The sequence below is a fragment of the Penaeus chinensis genome, chromosome 16 (assembly GCF_019202785.1).
Source record: "Penaeus chinensis breed Huanghai No. 1 chromosome 16, ASM1920278v2, whole genome shotgun sequence".
In the NCBI taxonomy this organism is placed as follows: domain Eukaryota; kingdom Metazoa; phylum Arthropoda; class Malacostraca; order Decapoda; family Penaeidae; genus Penaeus; species Penaeus chinensis.
In genome coordinates, this window is record NC_061834.1 from 35,251,497 (window position 1) to 35,272,744 (window position 21,248).

The following is a 21,248-nucleotide window of genomic DNA, read 5'->3' on the forward strand; positions in this document are numbered from 1 at the left end:
AGAGAGAGGAAGAGAGAGAGGGCGGTGGCAGGGGAGTGAGTGAGTGTGAGTAGTGTGAGTGAGTGAGTGAGTGTATGAGAGAGAGAGAGAGAGAGAGAGAGAGAGAGAGAGAGAGAGAGAGAGAGAGAGAGAGAGAGAGAGAGAGAGAGAGAGAGAGAGAGAGAGAGAGAGAGAGAGAGAGAGAGAGTGAGTGAGTGAGTGAGTGAGTGAGTGAGTGAGTGAGTGAGTGAGTGAGTGAGTGAGTGAGTGAGTGAGTGAGTGAGTGAGTGAGAGTGAGTGAGTGAGTGAGTGAGTGAGAGTGTGTGTGTGAGAGTGAGATTGAGAGAGTGAGAGAGAGTGAGAGAGTAAAGAGAGTGAGAGTGTGAAAGAGTGAGTCTGTGTGTGTGTGTGTGTGTGTGTGTGTGTGTGTGTGTGTGTGTGTGTGTGTGTGTGTGTGTGTGTGTGTGTGTGTGTGTGTGTGTGTGTGTGTGTGTGTGTGTGAGTGAGTGAGTGAGTGAGTGAGTGAGTGAGTGAGTGAGTGAGTGAGTGAGTGAGTGAGTGAGTGAGTGAGTGAGTGAGTGAGTGAGTGAGTGAGTGAGAGAGAGAAAGAGAGAGAGAGTGTGTGTGAGAGAGAGAGTGTGTGAGAGAGAGAGTGTGTGAGAGAGAGTGTATGTGAGAGAGCGTGTATGTGCGAGAGAGTGTATTTGAGAGAGAGTGTGTGTGAGAGTGAGAGTGAGAATCAATAGAACAGAGATAAAAATAGAGGACAGACAGATAATTGATAGGAATGCAGAGAGGAAAGGAAAGTCCAAAAAGGGAGATGAACCAAAGAGGGGCAGGAAAAATTATTAGGGATGAGAATATTGCATACCTTTTCTACTAGCAACTGGTTTTAATAAACAAAAAGTAAAGATGTTAATTTCTAAAAGGTATGACTAGTTTTGAATCGAAGTTTTTCTTAATGGTTTGGGATATGACTCAGCTGCTTGTCAACAAGATTATTTTGATGCTAAATATAGAAAATATTTGTTTTCCTGTGAAAAATGGCATTATGCTCAAAAGCCACTGACTGACTGAGCTTGACTAATTCAAAACTTCTATATAAAGCAACTGCAAAGAAAAAAAAAAAAGGAAGAAAGAAAAAAGAGAGACATTGGCCAAACATTTTTCCCCGTGTATGGAATGTAATTATCATTTACTGTCACTATTTCCTCTTCATTTCTTCAATCTTCATACTTCAAACCTGCATATTTTTACAAATCTCGACCACATAGGAAATTCACATGTCAATTTTACAGTAATGAAAATAATACTCTAAATGAAAAATGAAAAACAAAAATAAAAAGAGTGAGAGAGAGAGAGAGAGAAAAAAAAACCCCTAAAAGATGACCTAACTGTATAAAAATATACTCACAAAAAATAAAGAACCATTAATAAACAAACAATTACTTTTGTTGAAAATTAGTTTATGGCTCAAGAGAAAACACGCAGAATATCTTGATCAGAGGAAGGGTAACATCATTTCACCAGGGAACATGCTTTTAGTAAAGGACCAGCCTTTTCGTAAAACATTCCTATGTACAAATGAGCAGAAAATCACACGTGATTCTCTGAAATTATTTCCTGGAATGCACTGACTGCACTATAGTTCATATAATGAAGCTTTACTGACATGAGTTGAAGATGAACAAGGTCAGCTGTGTGTCTACTTTTTTAAGCTCTAGCTAAAGGACAGCTGAGTATTAAATGAGCAATAGCATACATAAATTCAAGATGTTAACAACCAACCTTAAGTTCATACACGAAATCTAGATTTAAAATTTATGTATCCTTTTAAAATGTTGCACTTTCTCTCCTAAGATTGATTAATGTATATTGATGCTACCCCTGTGCTTGAACTAGTGTGATACTAATGTGTTTTGAATATCACATTAAAAAACATGACACAAAAGATTAAAGAGCAAATTACTATGTAATGGGTATTCAATTCACATATTAGGTTTTTCAACTTATCTGAGTAAAGAAACTAAGAATAAAAAGGTATAACCATGCATAACAGTGCCTCCACATTTCAAGGGTCAAAAATATCAGCTTATGAAGGTGCTATATAACATCATTCACCAAGATTACAACAATTTCTGACTTTTTGGGTTCGTCTGATAAAAGTAATGTACTTCACATATAATAAAAAATAATTTTTCTTCCGAAAGCAAGTGCAAAGATGTATACAGTAAACAGGTAATATAAATACTTTAGATATGAAAGTATCCATTATGCATGAATGTGGAATACTGTGTAATAGAAACTATGAGAAATCCCTCCCCCCTACAAAATCAAGAATGTAAGGACAATAAAAATAAATAGTCATTACAAGAATGCATACCTTCATGCTGAAGCATATCCAAAGAACAGGTGTGACATCATCAAAAGCCATAATAAAAGTGTAAACATTGTGCATAGGCAATCATTTATTATCAAAATATGGCATTTCACTGCCTTAGCTATACAAGTATTTTTTTCACATCTTATTAGCAGAGTATTTAACACCCTTAGAATCCATGCAAAGTTTGTTCTACCTAATATTACAAAAAAATATGGATATATTCCCGTCAAAATATCTCAAATATTCAATATACATTGTGCACATATTGTCAGTTACCACATTTGTTTCTATTTTTTTTTTTTTAACAATTATATATATATATGTTCCCCCCAAAAAAATAATAATATCATAATCTGCATATTACAAGGTTTGCCATATCTTATAATAAGAAAGGCTTGCACGTCAGTTCCTCTATTTCGTGAAAATGTTTGCCATGACCAAAACATGAAGAAAAGTTTTGTACACTATGACCATTAGGCAGAAATTTTGACATCAAAGAAATCTCTGGTACTGTAAAACTAATAAATCTTTACTGAAGGGTTGAACTTCAGTTACAGTTAATCATCTTTATAGTTACCAATAAAATCTTATTTGTTTTTATACAGCCCAGACCTATATTGCAAAATATCCATGTACCTAACTGGCAGCTATCAATCATTCCCTTATAAATGTTTTTCTTAAACACTGAAATATACTGTAGTACTGCATCTATGATATATGATCAAATTAGCACTCATGTATCAAAGGACAAATTCAGATGATATTTATATGCCATTAAATTAAGATTAATAAAACAAAAACAGGATCTTGCAATGGGCGTCCTCTTAAAAAAATCACTTGAAAATAAATTAAAAGATGTGGAGAAAGAAGGAACATTTGTAATAATAAGTCTTTCATATATTTCTCTGGCAATACACACTCACAGCATACATACACATAGTAATACTCTTATATCTACAAAAATCTCCTCTCATTCACTACTTATACATAAAGAAAACCAACAAATGTCCAAACACACACTGTAAGTGCTGCACATCACAGCACAATCTTGGTTCCGATATGTGATGATCTGCAATATAAAATGAAATATAAACATTCAAGTTCCTTCATCTTCTGATTTTCACTTATTTCATATATTCAAAGAATTCAATATAATGGAACTACCAGCTCCAGTACCTAAAACAAACAAAAATATAAAATCCAAAAACTGATCATGATGAAGGCCCACTACACAAAGACTGAACTCAAATAAGGAAAATACTCAAAATAAAACTGAATCACTCAAAGTCTGATCTGCTAATCACTAAAATTGTGAAGATTCCATCATTTACCTTATCATTTCCCCTGTCTTCACTGCTGTATACTGTCATCAAGACCAATCACAAAAGTATTTCTATATTAATGAAATAACCAAGTGACATAAAGGGGCATGACTTTTTTAATTCAAGAGTCAAAACCGATTTCAAAAATTAGTGGTGCTCACTGGTGAACTTGGAAGGGGGGGGAGAGTACATCGACATGAAATGTGCTCACCAACTATGCATTTCACTGGCTTTGTCTTCCCTATCTAGCTCTTTATTTCCTCGCTGCTCATATAAAATTTATATCTGTAATAGCTGATAATAGAAACATAATTACCAAATGCCTGCTAGCAACATTTCTGTTTGCCTTTTCCTTTCTTTGGGTTATGAAGGCGTACAGGATCACTGGTGGCGCTCTGTCGATCTTTTTGCTCCTTCTTGGTTTGTAAAACCATCTTGGTCATAACTGTGAACATCTGAAAGGGTAACAAACCAATTAATAACAGGACATATAATTAGGAAACAACTTTCAATTAGTTCAATATAACTATTATATTTACCATGAGCCAAAAGGGCACTTGAGTAGTAGAATTTTATCCATAACTTGTATTCATAAAGAGCAAGTTTATTTTGAGGGCTAGTTCTAGTTCTTATTAACAGAACAATCTTTATATTTTCAAAAGTATCCTCTTTAAAAGCATAAAACTCTACCACCTCTACATCTCTGACAAACAAAAAATCTATAACTTGAGATATAATTCACAAAAGTTTTCAACCTTCTTACTTGAAATCTGAATCACCTACAGAGACCCTTAACCAGCAAAATAAAATTCTACTGATAAATATCAAGTACTTATAAATACTTATACATATATACAATGATATAATGACACTACAATCTTATTTGCACCCATCTTAACAATTTGTCCACATTTACCAGATCATTTTCCATTGTCTTTTGGGTTTACTTAATATAGGAGGTCCATTGAAGATACAGAACTCTCTTAAAAAATGCTGGTAAAGCAACAAAAAAATTACTATTACTATTACTATGAACTATCTTGTCAACACAAGAATCACTATCAATATTTTAAGGGTAATGATGAAAATCTATTTTTTCTATCCTCCATTGGGACCAAAGTTGTCTTAAACCCAAAAGGGCTTGAATCTTATATCTAGGTATATTTTGGTGAAGACAGAGACATCAATACTTGTATGGAGCACCAATTGAATTCAACTAGAATGAAGTGATTGTTGAATGGAATGTAGTAAGTAGTACTTCTGCTACTATATGGCATATACCAAGCAACCAAATTCTCCCCCTCTTCACATCCATATAGCTACATAACATAAGCCATAGTACAATTATTTTTACTAATGATACATATACATACATGTGAATATATCTATATACAGTTTAGTGCTTGACATAAAGAAAATATATTTTTGCTGCTTTACATGTCCTTTATTTGCAAGTTTATGGTAATCAACTCCATTTTTCATTTATATGCAAGGGCTAATTGTGATAACTTTATCAAAAGACACTCTTCTGAAGGCGAAGTGCACCTGAATAATGAAAGATATAATACATTTTCTGATGTTCAAAATCAAGCATTAAGCTTGAAAAATAAAGTCAGGCCTTTTTGGTGGCTGGGGGTCAAAAAGTTGGATTATGTTTGGTTGTTAAGGGTTATGGTTCAATCTTTTATAACCACCATTCTTACCTTGTACTTAACATTTAAAAAAACAAAACTACAAGTGGAACATACCTCTTCAACATTAATATTATCCTTTGCACTAGTTTCAAAGAGATTAATATTCATCTGATCTGCAAACCGCTTTGCATCTTCATAGAGTACTACCTTCCTGTCTGGACAGTCATTTTTATTCCCAACTGAAAATAATTTGAAAAAAAAAAAAGGGTGATAAGAAAACTTTATATGTATATAAAGTATGCAGATTCCATATTCAGGTCTGTGGAAGTAGAGTTGAGAGAAGTATCTAAACAAGTGAAAAACTGAGCATGGTGCAAAACCACCCAGGTGAGGACATGCAGAGGGTGGTCAAGCCAGGATTACATCTCACAGTTTATGATGTGAATACAAAATTGGCCATCTATTTTAGTAATTGACACAAAATTATCTCAAGTGTATGTATATATATATATATATATATATATATATATATATATATATATATATAACTCATACATGAGTAATCTATCTATCTCTCTCTCTCTCTCTCTCTCTCTCTCTCTCTCTCTCTCTCTCTCTCTCTCTCTCTCTCTCTCACTGACTCACTGACTCACTGACTCACTGACTCACTGACTCACTTACTCTCTCTCTCTCACTCTCTCACTCTCTCACTCTCTCACTCTCTCACACACACACTCACACACACACACACTCACACACACACTCACACACACACTCACACACACACTCAACTCACACACTCAACTCACACACTCAACTCACACACTCACTCACACACTCACTCACACACTCACTCACAAAATATTATATAAATTTCAGATACTCTTTCTAGTAAATCTCAATATAAAACTACTGTATTTGTGCTCATAGAACTATACAGAAGGTAATGACCAATGTCTATCAATAAATTATATCATAAATCAACCAATCAAAAAATTTATCTTACCTAATATTCTGTTGACTACTTCACAATTCTGTTCTATTTCATGAAGCCAGCGTTTAACATTTGCAAAACTTTCCCCATTGGTTACATCGTAGACAACTATAACACCATGTGTGCCACGGTAGTACCTAAAATAAAGCATAAAAAACTTACAATACACAATAAAATAGAAATTACACATTATTTCAGAATAATTTATATATCGACCATCATATTTATGTAGAACAAACTTCAGAATTTCAATAGACAAATATATATTACACACTGCTTTTTTTCTCCTTTTTTTCTGGTGTTCCTTTATCCATTAAAGTTTTTTAGAAGTATTTAACACTCAAAAAAAGTTAATTATGTTACTATAACTGAAATCTTTTAATTCTTTTATTCATAGCAAAATCACACCAAATTAAAACTAGAAAAGCATTTTAGCATAAAAAGTTTTATTTTGTCTTGAAAACCCTAATCAGGCTTAACTACACAGCCTAGCCGATGAGTAGCTTTTGAACCTGAGCAGTTTAGTACTCTTAATAATAAAATTAGCTTCATAAAACACAGATAATTAAGGTGGCAATTCCTGTGAGCACTGGAAATATACAAACACTAATTAACCTGTTGGATCTGGGTGACGTGAACCTAAATCTAGCCACTAGGCATCCTTGACAAGCAACATTCCCAGGTGTGACTTGTAGACCCATCCCACATGGACACTCATGAATGGTAGCAGGACTCCTTGCCTCACTTCAATGCCATTTGCCCTTTTCTGCAGATGCAATTTTGTTATTTCCCATTTTCTGAGGTCTATATCTGTCATTTGTTATGCTCTATTATAATGACTCTTGCTGAGCAGACTCTCTACATAATGTACACCCTCTGCAATAGCAGTAATAGTAAATAACACTGTTACTTGTGTGTTTTTTTTTTTTTTTTTTATATCTCATTATTCAATTTTCAGTAACACCTGACAATGCCAGTAACAGTGGACAGGAATGGCTTCCTGTACATAAACATATTACCCTCCCTGGAAACAGCCCTCTCCCATGCATGGTTGATGGATGGCAAACTTTACCCTCATGGGCCAGTGGAAATCCTGCAGAAGATTTTAAACAAGCCCCTTTCTAAAGGCCTACTAAATCTGTCATGACAAGCCTGACACTTGACAACAATTTCCCGTAACCCCCAATTCTTCTTTTTTTTTCCTCATAATAAGAAGTTCTTGTCACCTCACCCAGATCCAACATGTTAATAACATTGCACTTTTTGGATAGAAAAAAGGCAAACTGTCATGCATACTCTACTCTTACAATATCTTATCAAAACTCACTATGTACAGAAAATAACTTATTTCAAAACACTATGGGAATCAATAATTATAGAAAGCTTAAATTACAAGCACATAAAGCCTAATGATCTGCTTTTTAAAAACAACTAAGAGCTATTGGTCAAGTTAATTATTAATATCAATAACTCAGCACCGAACTCTGCTTTTGTTCATTGCCTGTAAGTACGTTACTTCTGTCACAAGGAAAATAGCACATTTTAAAGGAAGGACATAAACAAGCATTTTTTTTTCTTTTTCTTTTCTTTTCAACCCAACCTGTATCTGTTTGGCTAGTAGTCTAGAGGCTGCTCACTCTGCTCTAGGAAAAGACCAAATACCTGGCTCAGTGTTTGATTAATCATTTATAATTTTTACATACTTCACATATGGAACCTTTGCAAATGACAGATGACCTATTTTGGCCCTCTTCCTAAAAGTTAATCCAAATTCAGCACAGTAGTATGTAATCCTTACTGTTTATTCATTTCTATCATACTTTCAATCAATTATACTGTAAATGAAGATACACTTCCTTGACCTAATATGACATTTCTGGTATTTCTTTATATGAGTATTTAATGTGCACATACAGGCTTACAAAAATGCCCAAAACTTGCAGTTCCATTTAGGATGCAACCTCTTTAAAAGAACTCCAAACAATAATTTCTGCCTTTTCATACTATAAATTTTACATCACACTCATTCACTCACAAGGGCTAGGACATTGCCTTCCTTGAAGGGGTATGCAACACCTGGAGTCTTCTAACTAAACTATTTGCAATACTGTGCTGAAACCTTATATGTAAATAGGTATCTGTGTTGCTTACACTTTTTACAAGCTAGAATGTTGTATGTAAAATTATGTGTATACATACATGTACACATGAATGTATGTGTTGTGACACATTAAATTACACAGCACCATATATACTAAAGTAATCACTCCTATTTTTTGGCTGTGAATAGTCACCTATGAAAAGTATTTTAAAACTGTCATATATACAAAGGCATGTTAGCATTTCTCTTAATCATGTGCTTGCACTATGTAAAATCTGGTATTTTGTCACATTAACTCTTATTACTGTAAATTCCTTTACTCATTCCACAATATCTAGGTGTAGGTCCTTAGCTGCTTGTAAAAAGCAACATCCCCAGGTACTTTCATCTACATCTGAATTTCTGAGTTTTAAAAACAAAATATATATAGTACAAAGATACTGCCTAATTTTCTAACCAATTTGCAAAATTTTCATACATGTATTTTAAGTCTTTATACTAAATAGGTCAAATATTCTAAAAATTTCAAGTTATAAGTATTTTGTTTAGAGGAATAACTAAAGGAGCTCTGAGGTAACCATTCACTCCTTTCGTGTAACTAGCTTCCCAAGTAGCTACTGAGCTTATGTATGAGTTGCCAATGGCCCACCACACTCTTAGACATCCCTACAATCAACTAGACTCTGGTAAAACGTGATTTCCATGGAATTTCGCCTTTATTCTATGCACATAGTGGGTTCCTACCTGCCACACCCCCTCCAGTAGGTTAGGTCCTTTGTCCATTTGAACCCACGCCATACAATCAAATAGTGCTCAATTGTGAAAATTTTGCATGGGGAGTATTTCAAGATGGTATACAAACATTTTGAGCCCAGTTTTGAAAAATGCAATTTTTTTTTTTTTACTATAACACCCACCTCTAGGTACCACATACCCTCATAACAGAGGTTATCACTCAGAAACCTTAATGATCCCTAGCCACTACTATACCTTGGCAACCCTTTAAGACTCTGTTTAAAAAAAAATGAAATGGAAGCTTTTTTCTCTTATACCACAGGAATCTGTTTACTATTTACAGCAGCAAGTTCACTTTATATATTTCAGTTATTGATTTGATAATACTTATCAGCATTTAATCAGCAAAGGTCTGTAACACATTCTATGCACTGTTGCATTTTCTACACAGCAGCCAGACTGAGATGGGAGAATTCAGGCCCTTCTTGCTCTGGATGGCGGCATATTTGAAACATTCGGTACATAGTTAGGAAAGGGGAAGGGTAGGGGTACTCTTCCTTTTCTGGACAAATTATACATTTATGCAAGGCCTGGGCAAAGCATGCCTTAAAGAATGCTTAAATCAAATCATGATTATTAGGCAACCCTTGGGGAACACTACCTATAATCCTCCCTAATGTGGGGGTTATAGAACTAGGTTCCTTTTGCAGAATGTTGACCAACAGCTGCTGTGACAGTGACACGGCTTCAAGTGTTATTGTGGCCTTCGTCTCTTTGGCACTTTGGCAGAGGTCATCAAACTTCTACCAAAATCTTAAAGCTCTGCCCTGGCATTACATGTATGGTAGAGGTTTGTATGTCTTTAAAGGCTGTCAAAATGTGCAATGGTTGCAACAGTGCCCACTTCAATTAAGTAACTTTACTATTGATGGTTTCTGTGGCCCAAATGTACTATTTCAGTGCAGCATACATTACAAACAGTTATCAATATAAAAACAGTATTAAAAATGCAGACCTTTTCTGAATAAATAGCTATTTATCAATTTTTAATCCTTTATAAACAGTTTGTATGGGAAACTAATAGTGTTATCTACAGATGGAAAATAATTTTCCTTAAGAATACTACAGATAATGACATACTTAATATTCATATAATGAAAATGAAAATATCTCAGGTGTGAAAGTTATTTGGTTCATAAAGAATGCAAAAACAAGATGACAACAAGGTGACAATAAAATGCCACCATTTGAAAGTCAAATTTTCACCGATTAATTAGACACATGAAATGAATAAGAAAAATGTAAAAACATAACATTCTTACAACCATTTACCAATAATAATGAATAGTTAAACAGCCTTTCTACAAAGGAATAAAAAAAAGAAAGGTTCTCCTTTCAACCCAATGTCGGCGGGCTTATTCACTGTCCCTTTTAGATTTAAGTGAGTTTTGTTACATACAGATGGCTCCACATGTACTCAGCAGCAAGGAGTCTATCAGTTGGCCCTCGTGACCGATCCTGATTTCCCCATTCCTTGAAATGGCGGGAAAATGCACTTTGCTTTCCAATGCTACTAATATTGACATTGTTATCATTCTTATTGCAAAATTGTTACTAAAATATTAATAACATCAAAGACAATAAAATAACAGAATTGAAACTTTCAAATAAAGGAAAAGGGTAAACAGGTGAGACAGTTAAGACTAATTGCTGACTCCTTGGTAACTAAGCACTTGCAGAGCCATCTATATGTAAAGACAATAGATAAACTTATTATTACAGTGGGCATGGCATTGTTGTCTTGCCACCTGCACACACTGGGTTAATGAGTCAAAATCAAAAATATTTAAGAAAATGATTCTAATATCCTTCTTTCACAAAATGTGGTTTCTATTTTTGATATCTTCTTACTATGTCGCTTCCTAATTATGAAAGTTTGACTATTGTTTAGCATTTACCCTATATTATATGCTTAAATCATTCTCTCATCTCTAATAAAATTATACAAAAATGAGAGAAAAAAGTATAGATCCATGTATAAATGTGTGTTTGTGTATATAGATATATAGCTAGATAGATATAGACATATATGTTTATAAATAAATAAATAAACAAATAAATGTATGTATGTATATATATATGTATATATATATATGTATATATATATATATATATATATATATATATATATATATATATATATATATATATATATATATGTATATGTATATGTATATGTATATGTATATGTATATGTATATGTGTATGTGTATGTGTATGTGTATGTGTATGTGTATGTGTATGTGTATGTGTATGTGTATGTGTATGTGTATGTGTATGTGTATGTGTATGTGTATGTGTGTATATATATATATATATATATATATATATATATATAAATATATATATATATATATATATATATCTGTTAAAAAAAAAAAATATGTTGTGTGTGTGTGTGTGTGTGTGTGTGTGTGTGTGTGTGTGTGTGTGTGTGTGTGTGTGTGTGTGTGTGTGTGTGTGTGTGTGTGTGTGTGTGTGTGTGTGATATTTGAAAAATTATCAATACATTACATTCAAAATCACGAAGTAACATGTTGACAGGAAAATGCATTTTTATCAAAGTACTGTTTTGTGAACTATAAGTACACAAAGATGGCTCCACAAGTGCTCAGACAACACTGAGGCAATTATGTGGGTTTTTTTTCTATCTTATTAATCCGTTGGATCTGGTGACCTGACCGTCATGTCATGAAGAAGTTTGGCTTAAGGGAGGGTGAAATGAACATGCCGTCATGGAAAAATTTGGCTGAGGAATTGGCAAGAGGAACATGCTGTCATGAGAATTATGGCAAAAGGCTGGCATGACAGGAATGTTTTGCCACAAGTGCACAAAGCTCTTGGAGGGTGATCAGACTCATTGGGCATTTAGGGAAGGGGCTCTTGTATTTTTCCAGTCACTTAATGAGTGTGGACTGTATTATCCGTGAACCATGACTGGAAGAGGGCTCCATGGAAGACACTATTTCCATGCTTAGGATCCTATTCCAGCCAGCTGTGATTGGTGGCACAGGTTATATTATAGAAAATTGAATATTATGAAAAAATAAAGTAATTACACAAATAACAAGATGTTATTTATTGTTGTTATTAGTGCACTAAGTTAGAGAGATGATATGGAGGGGGGGGGTGCATTGCAAAGGGGAGGCAAGGAGCCTTGAAAACACATGAGTGTTCATGTGTGCTGGGGGCTAAATACAACACACCTGTTAGACTGGCCACTTAAGTAAGCCTAATGTCCATATTTTGGTCCCCGTGTGGCCAGTGAACCACCCAGATCCAATGGGTTAATATTAATGCTGTTACTATCATCATAGACACCATAGTAATTAACAAATCTAATACCATTATAAAATAAAATAATAATATTCTGCAAATCATGGAAAAGGGTAAGCAGGTGGTATAGATTGGTCTTGTGATTGACTCATTGGTTAGTAAGCACTTGCAGAGCCATCTATGTATCAACAGAATTAACAAACTAAACTCACTGTGGGCAGGGTATGTCCATACATGCCATCCCTGATGGCATTGGGTTAAGAATACTTAATATATTCTATTCGTACTTATGAAAGATTCAAGATCAGAATATGAGGACAAATGAGAAAAATAATCTAAACATCTATTTAACCCAAAAATAAAATTACATATCATAAATTCATATACTTATAAAATCCACAGGAGCCCAATAGACTTACGTTGATGTGATTGTTCTGAACCGCTCTTGTCCGGCTGTGTCCCATATCTGCAATTTGACTCTCTCCCCGGCCACTTCTAGCGTGCGGATCTTGAAGTCAACACCAATTGTTGTGATGTAGTTGCCTGTGAATGTGTTGTCTGCAAACCGGAGCAGTAGAGAGCTCTTCCCTACCCCTGGAAAAGTAGAAAGAACATACTATATGTCATATGTATATATATATATGGGAAGTATACTATGTTGAAATAAGGAATATTGGTTCCTTATGACAAGTCTAATCAACAAATGAAATTCACATGGTCACTTGCTTCAATATCTGCCTGTAAAGTGACCACCACACAAATTCAAATTTAGAAAAAGCATCTGTAGTGTTGAAGACTTTATAGAGGCACTCCATCTTCTAAAGCCGATCCCAAGTTCCCCTCTTAACCCTTTGTACATAAGTACATGGTACATGTTTTGTGAATTCATCTGTACACAGACGGCTCTAAAAGTGTTCAACCACTAAGGAGTCAATAAGTAGACACGACAAGACTGATAGATTTCCCCCATATACTATATTTACATATTCATAGTAATCTATCCCATATTCATATGCAAGGGATAACTGCGCTAATGTTCTCTAGTTTGTGCTCTAAAGCACACTATGTATTTGATATATGATAATGTTCTGGTATATAAAACTGACTTCATGAAGCCTGTAACCAAAACTTTCCTTCATGAAACTTAAAAAATTACACCATTTTTGCGGATGGGAGATAGACTAGCTGGGATGGCTTGATGTGCATGTCATGTCTATTGTGATTATAGTTTTTTGTGTTTATACATAGTTGGCTCCAAAACATACATACACACACACACACACACACACACACACACACACACACACACACACACACACACACAAAACATAAAATAAATAAATAAACAAAAAAGAAGATAAATATCAATCAATCAAGTGAACAGTACATGTAACTGCATACATGTGACCTTGCAGGAGGCTGGATTTAGGCAGGCTCACAAAGACCAAGCTAAGCCTCATATACTTGTTAGCGCTCACTGAAGGCTCCTCCAAACCTAGCTTTCCCAATATACAGAGTTTTGTTGTACTGATAATAGTATGCTTCACTTCAAATCCTCCCATCCACTACATACATATCAATTTCATTGGGACTTAAACCTTGAAACTTTTAGGTTAACTTTGTCATAATCAAACTATAACATCGGCTGAGAGAGAAAATCACAAATAATGATTACTGAAAATCAATCTCTGAAATTAAATACTTTTTTTTTTTTTTTTTTTGTAATCAGAACTAAATAACTAATAGGAAGTTTTATCAAACTGGTATCACAAATTTTGGTGAGCTAATATCATTTGAGAAAGAAATGGCTCAAATGTTTCTTGAGCAAGGAATAATTCAGACATTATTTGGCCAGGACAAATTTCAAACTTTTTTTCTTGAAGTATTTTGTCCTTGTCCTGCAAGTTGGGAAATAACAAATAAATAATTGAATAAATAAATAATAAAAATTAAAATAATTATATCATACACATATAACATGTCAATTTCACTGAAGCTACACACAATATACTAATATATTCCAACTGCCTCCAATCCTATTATCCACACAGCCATTTTTCCCTGCTTACACTCCATCCTAAAATGCCTAAAATTACCCGTCTAAGCCCATATCAGTTTACAGTACAGGCATAAATACAGACATGTATACTATGACACTGAGCCTTACTTCCGTGATTCTAATACTGCTTTGTTCTTTATGGCAACCAAATTATTTCACTACTTTTGTTTATTTCATTCTAAAGAATACACTCGTTTTATAAAGGCCCACTGATGTAGAACATATTATATATAAAGGTATACAGAAATGCAAAAATGTTTTAGATCCCAAACTGTAAACCTCTCCTTTATACCAATAAAATGCTAACTGATCTTCAATTAATCTTACCTAATAAAAATTGCCATTGACACCATGATTTATCAAAAATACAGTGGCAAAGCTCTAACTTTTATTCTTTACAGAGTAGAAAGCCCTAATGTCCTCACATATTCAGACATGAAATTAGTGACTCCACCTGACTCACTTGTGAACAGCAACCCTTAGAGAAAACAGGCTCTATTGCAAAATTATACAGTCAAGCCAAGAAGTCTTAACTGAGCATTCACTTTTTAAAAATTGGCCAGCTATTTTCTTGCATCTAATTTGGTGTGAATGGGATATAAAGAGCATTTCATTCCAACCTAGGCACTAAGAAATAGCCCACAGGGCCTTTGCCACCTACAGACCACTACATCCTCTGCCCCTTCCCTTATGCTCCATTATCTGCTCTGGATTTACAAGGAAAGAGAAAGAACACATCAGGGAGGGATTACCCCCTGGATTTATCAGGGGGACTGGATCCAGTTTATTCCCATTAAAATGATCAGTATAACATATGGTTATATATACATATATATTTATGTATGTGTATCTATATGTTTATATATACATATATACACAAACACATTCATACATATATATACTTACTTATATATATGTTTGTGTAAATAAATATGTATATGTAAATATATGTAAATATAAGTAAATATATATATATATATATATATATATATATATATATATATATATATATATATATATATATATATGGGTACTTTAATATCACTTAAATTAATCGCTACTGACCACTCTTTCATCCACCCCCTATCAAGGTTCCCAAGAAATTGGCCTTGCTTTGAAGATGAACTAGTTGTCCTCAAACTGCCATGTCATGAGTGTAGGGACCAGGTATATGGGTTTGTATTTCAATCTAATTTTAGATCAGAAATTCATTCTTTCTTCAAATAACATACTGACAAACCTTATGGTGTGCCACATAAATAAATAAAGAAACAAACAAACAAAGATAGAAGAAGAAGAAGAAAATCTCTGCCACAGAAAGATTTATACCATGGGACAATATATATATATTTTTTTGCCACAAGAAGCTTATTTTGTAATGCATACCATTACTATAGTTCTTAACATAATGCATTTGCATGCATTTAAAATACTGACTCTTTACACATCTTCGAATATCTATGACTGCCAGTTGTAATTTTCAAGCAAACTGAAGACATAATCTTAACTTGTAAATAATTTATTAAATTTTTCACATGGCCACTAAAGTTATAACTTTGTAGAACTTTTTTTTTTAAACATGCTTCTGTGAGTAAGGGGATGAGTGAATTCTAATATATGCAAGGGTGTCCAATCCAACTTCATTATCTCAGGAGCTATTTACAAAAGCATACCTACTGAGCAGAGGGTATATATATTGGGGTCAAAATACTTAGGCACCAACCACTACATCAGCAGTTTGTTCAGAAAACAAAAATCACATTATGCTATATGAATTGAAGACCTTTCCCTTATATGCTAGCTAAAGATGACAATAACCAATTCCTTAGGGGGGTAGCAGTCGTCTATGGCAGAAAATGACTCACATTTTTTTGCATATCTATTGGACATCTTAACCCAATTGGTAATCCTAAATTGTCAAGTGCTCTGTAAAGTTCTCCTCTTCCCCCCACCCTCCTGCACAGTGCTTCCTATGCAAGACGTTCTTGAGTGAAAAATCCAAGGTGCAAGATACGTATATTTATTCCACTCTCTCAGATTTGGGTCAAAGGAAGGCTCACAATTCCTCCTCAAATATTAATGAAAAATGTATCAACATACTAACTACATCCTTATTACCAATGGTAGCTCAGTTTTACCACTCTAAGGAAGCCAGCACTAATATGATACTTCTCTTCTGTGGTGATTTATGTGCAAGCTAAATCTATACCAACTCTTACAAAGACGACATTGCAGTAAAGGAAAAATTACCATATGTCCCTGGAAATAACTTCAGGGACCAAATTTTCTCCGTGTTTAACAGCTTCAATTAGAAAATAACATACAGCTTTTTGGCTAAACTGAAAGCTCATTCATAGGCCAACTACTGGAGCCAAACATCCTACTAGGAAAGGAAAAACATCTTGAAGTCATATATATATCTACCAATTTTTCTTTATAATTCCTTCTGGTGAGCTCAGCCGTGGTGGAAAGCCCTATAAGCTGTAAAGGCTGAAGCTCAACACCTGAGCGTCTTTGAAGTCTGCTAAAAATATATGTAAAAAATAACAAAAGCTTTTCGATCTTGAAGACAAGATCCAATATATTCAAAATAAAGTTGGTCATCAATAATATGAAATTAAAAGGGAAATCTGAAAAAAAGAAGAGAGAGAAAAAAAAAATTATATATATATATATATATATATATATATATATATATATATATATATCCCATTAAAAAGTAAGGCTCTAAAAATCCATATTAACAATTAAATGAGAAAAAGAAAAAGAAAAAGAAAACACAAACTACACTTTGCAAAATAATGGGTGGTGGTGGTGGTCATGGAATAGATAATAAAGTAGATGATATATGTTTTTTTCATTTTTCTATTCAAGGAATTGGTGATCAAGGTGATAAGTTACCCGGTAGTCCTAGCAACTTTCCCCTACCATGTGTATTTTGGCAAGACAGAGCTTGCAGACCATCCTGGTGGTTTGCAGTCACACAAGGACACAGTCCAAACTCCATTTATTTAAATATATGTAGTAGAGATTTGTTGGCCTTTGCCTGGAGTGCTAAAGGTATTGAGTCCACAGCAAATGCAGAACACAATCTTAGCCAGATGTAGCCCTAAGTTTAAGAATTACTACAACTTCTTTGAAATCAACACACCCACTCCAGGATGATGGCCGATCAAGTCAGGTTTAAGCCACCCCTCACGTAGGTCAGCTCATGCACAGTTGAGGCTACTCTGAATTATGTGCGCTAAACATTTGTTCACTTGATTGGCTTTGGTTTTCAAGGTAAAAGTAGGAAAAAGCTTCCTAAAATAGCTACTCAACTAGACATGCAACCTCCAAGCCCACTGGCTACTTCCACCACTTGCTTTCTAGAACGATAAAAACTTGTAGACCTCTCCAATATCAAAAATGAAACCAATTCAAGCTCTAAATTGGCACAAAACACCCCATACATTTGTTGCTATTTGTCTGGGAAAGTGTGGCACTGCAATCTTTAATTAACCTTATCCTACTATCTAATCTAACTCAACTCATAGGATACAGTGGACATGACCATTATGTCATGTAAAAATTTGGCTGAGGGCAGGATGACAGGAATATGCCCTCATGTAAAAATTCGGCTGAGGGTTAGGGGTACATAAAGCTCTTGAAGAGTGATTAGACTCAATGGGCATTTAGAAAGAGATTTTTATATCATTTCCACCTGTAAATGAGTGTGGAATATATCACCCATGAGCCATGGTTGAAAGAGCCCTAGTTTCATAGATCCTATTCCTGCCCAATGTGACCACAAGACCCCAAGATGTGTTACAGCAAAATTAATGATACAAAATATAATTAAACTGACACAAACAACAATATGCTGCATATTGCATTTGTTATTGCATAGTGTTGCAGACTACCTAGATGCAGCATAGCAAATGGGGTTAATCTTTTAAAGTACTGATGCACTAAGCTGGGGCTAACTAGCAATGATATTCTTACAAAGGCCAAAAAGTTGCAGTTATTGGTACAAGATATAATCTGTAGACCTAAATGGTAGCACCACAAATAAAGAAAAAATATCAAGGAAAGCACAGTTCAGAGGGTGTAGGGGTGGAGCCCCTACACCCTCCCCTACACCAGTCACGGCAACTTAAATTGTTGATAAATTGTGACATGGAGTTGGAGACTTCTCTGGCGAGTCCAACCATATCGTCAAGAATTACCATCTAATGGCAAATATAGATGTGAAAAATGTCAAAAAAGAAACACTTTTACCCACAGAGAGAAAATAATATTGCAAAGGGGAGGCAAACAGTCTTGACACCCCATGCATGTGTTAGGAGGGGCCAGGACTACAAGCCACACACCCTAACAAGTTGTCACTCAAGTAAGCTCAGTGGGTATTTGTTAACTAGTGTGATGCAGCCTCCAGAGAAGTCCCTAGACCAGATTTGGGTATCATGCAAACCCAAAAATCCAAACCTAACCTTTCCTACCTTGTATTTATTCCTTAGACAGCAAGGGCAACCCACCTGTAACCCCACCCCCTTTATTAGCACTTCATGCTACAACTGCTACAACAATTCTGTTATAGAATATGTTTGTGACAGATACCTTCAGTGTGGAGGGTACAGACAAGCTACAGTGAGGAGAAATTATGGAAAATAGACATATAGAAAATGTGACATTACAAGCTCTGGCTGTGTGAGTGCTGTGGCCTTCATCTCTGAGCACAGATATACAACAGATATTTTCACCATTTTGTGGTAAACATGAGACCACAGCAGCTATACCCAAGTTGTTTATGACTATTTCTTGTGTTCTCTAAGATGATGGTGTCCACTTCCCTCTATCTCTGTGCGTCACTCACTGTAACATTAACCACCTGATGCCCAGAGTTTGGGACTGGATCCAAGGCAGATCACAGAAAATTTCTAATGGATTTAGTAAAAGCATCGCCAGTTACATGAAAACTTCTTATTTCTACAGTAATAATTACCAAATGAGTTATGGCCGTCACATAACTACCTTACAACTGAGGAGACAGTGTCCTACCAGAATATATTGTTAAGAAAACGATATGGTTGCAATCAGTTGTTGAAGAGGAGCAAAAGACTTGACAGAGAAGCAATGATAGCAATGGCACGTACTACCGACTGTCATTTTATACTGCTTTTACAAGACCGACTTTGGCATTACTGGTAATTAAGACTGTAGGAAATGGACAGCCTAAAACAGAATATGCAACAAAATGTATACAATTCCCTACAGCATCTAGTGGCTGGAGGAGAGGCAGAGGATGGAAGAAGGGTTGAGGGTGACAGCACGTACTACCGGGTGGCTGCGAGAGCTTTAAGGGTTTGGCAAAGGCCTAGAATCATCTAAACTGCGATTTTGCTATAGTCATTGTTACAGTACCACTAATTTGGCCCTTTCTTCAGATTTTAAAATTGATTCTCTAAAGCAACCATGTACAACTGTATCAGTTGTGAAAATAAACTTGCACACAACCAAAAGTAAGCTCTGAGCATGAACTTGAGCAACATAATAAAACCTACATTTATCCAAAGACAGTTTGAAGAATGGGGGGAGATATTTCCCGAGATTTAACAAACACACAATAAACCACACTGACCAACCACAACACTGAATCTCTTGAGAAAACTAAAAATGGGAAAAAAACTTGACATTCACTCTAAAAAAAAAAAAAAAAAATTGTCTGTCAAACGCCAAACACTTTCGCCCTTCTTACAGGAATTACTTTCCGCTTTACCTCTCCGTTTTTTCTCCCTCTCTCAACCACCCTGCCCTAAACCCGAGCCAAAAAAAGGGCGTGAAAAGGGAGATAAGAGAGAGAGACAGAGAGAAGGGAGACGGTGGGAGGAGCTGGGTCCCCTCGTCCTCCTCCTCTTCCTCCTCCTCCTCATCATCATCATCCATATTTCTCCCTCTCCTTCTCATTTCTCTCCTCACCTGAGTCTCCTATGATGAGCAGTTTGAAGAGGTGGTCGTACTCTCTGGCCATGGTGCGCTTTGGAATCCCCCCCACTGATAAAAAGCCCAAATACGTGTTGTTATGATCTTCTCCTCCGATGAATCATAAAGACTAAAGGAAGTTACGGCTTTGGTTCGTCTGGCCTCCTCGTCCCTGCCTTATTTCCTCGTCCCCGGGGGAGTCCTGGCTCTTCTGTCTGCTCCGGGGGACGCTTTCCTTCCCCCCTGCTCTCCTCGCCCGTCCACACAAGTCCCAAAATCCGTAAGTTATTAATGGAGGAATTTTTAAATAACTTTCGATGTTGCGCAGTGATAACTGGAACTCCCCGCGTTCGATTCGCTTGCCGAGATCGCGCACGGCGTCGGAATCGCTTAAATTTCAATACGGTGTATGTAAATCATTTTTCTTCTCGTTTATTTTCTATTGGTCTTCTACGATAAAGGACTTTATATAATGTCACTACTTCACTTAATTTGATAAAGTTCAAAACACGTTAAAGATACGTTAACAACTCAAAGGTTCCGAACGCCATTCCAATGATCACTCAGTAGGAGGCAAAAAAAATAAAAAATAAAATGGAAAAAATTAAAATTTTGACTTTGAATAACTTATCAAACATCACAATTCCAACTGTAAATTCAAAACTTAAACCTTAATTCCCTAAGGATAAGAAGTAATATTACATTACAAGAAAACCTGGGTAAATGACTTCTTGCCTTATCACC

General features: G+C 35.2%; 1 protein-coding gene across 1 annotated transcript; it reads right to left on the reverse strand.

Moving 5' to 3' along the window:
• Positions 1-2,429: 2,429 nt before the first annotated feature.
• Positions 2,430-20,858, reverse strand: LOC125033365 (ras-related protein Rab-35-like). The gene is made up of 6 exons (XM_047624794.1): positions 20,502-20,858; positions 12,904-13,078; positions 6,325-6,449; positions 5,433-5,557; positions 4,001-4,139; positions 2,430-3,431 (listed from the first exon to the last, which is right to left on the reverse strand). The coding sequence occupies exons 1-5, from the start codon at positions 20,551-20,553 to the stop codon at positions 4,011-4,013; spliced, it is 606 nt and encodes a 201-aa protein (XP_047480750.1). The 5' UTR covers positions 20,554-20,858; the 3' UTR covers positions 2,430-3,431; positions 4,001-4,010.
• Positions 20,859-21,248: the final 390 nt, after the last annotated feature.

Coding starts and splice junctions, on each gene's coding strand:
- LOC125033365 (XM_047624794.1), bottom strand. CDS start 20,553: ATGGCCAGAGAGTACGACCACCTCTTCAAACTGCTCATCATAGGAGAC. Junction 6,450..12,903: donor TTCAGAACAATCACATCAAC/GTAAGTCTATTG, acceptor GCTTTATTTTAG/GTACTACCGTGGCACACATG. Junction 5,558..6,324: donor AGTAGTCAACAGAATATTAG/GTAAGATAAATT, acceptor AATTATTTTCAG/TTGGGAATAAAAATGACTGT.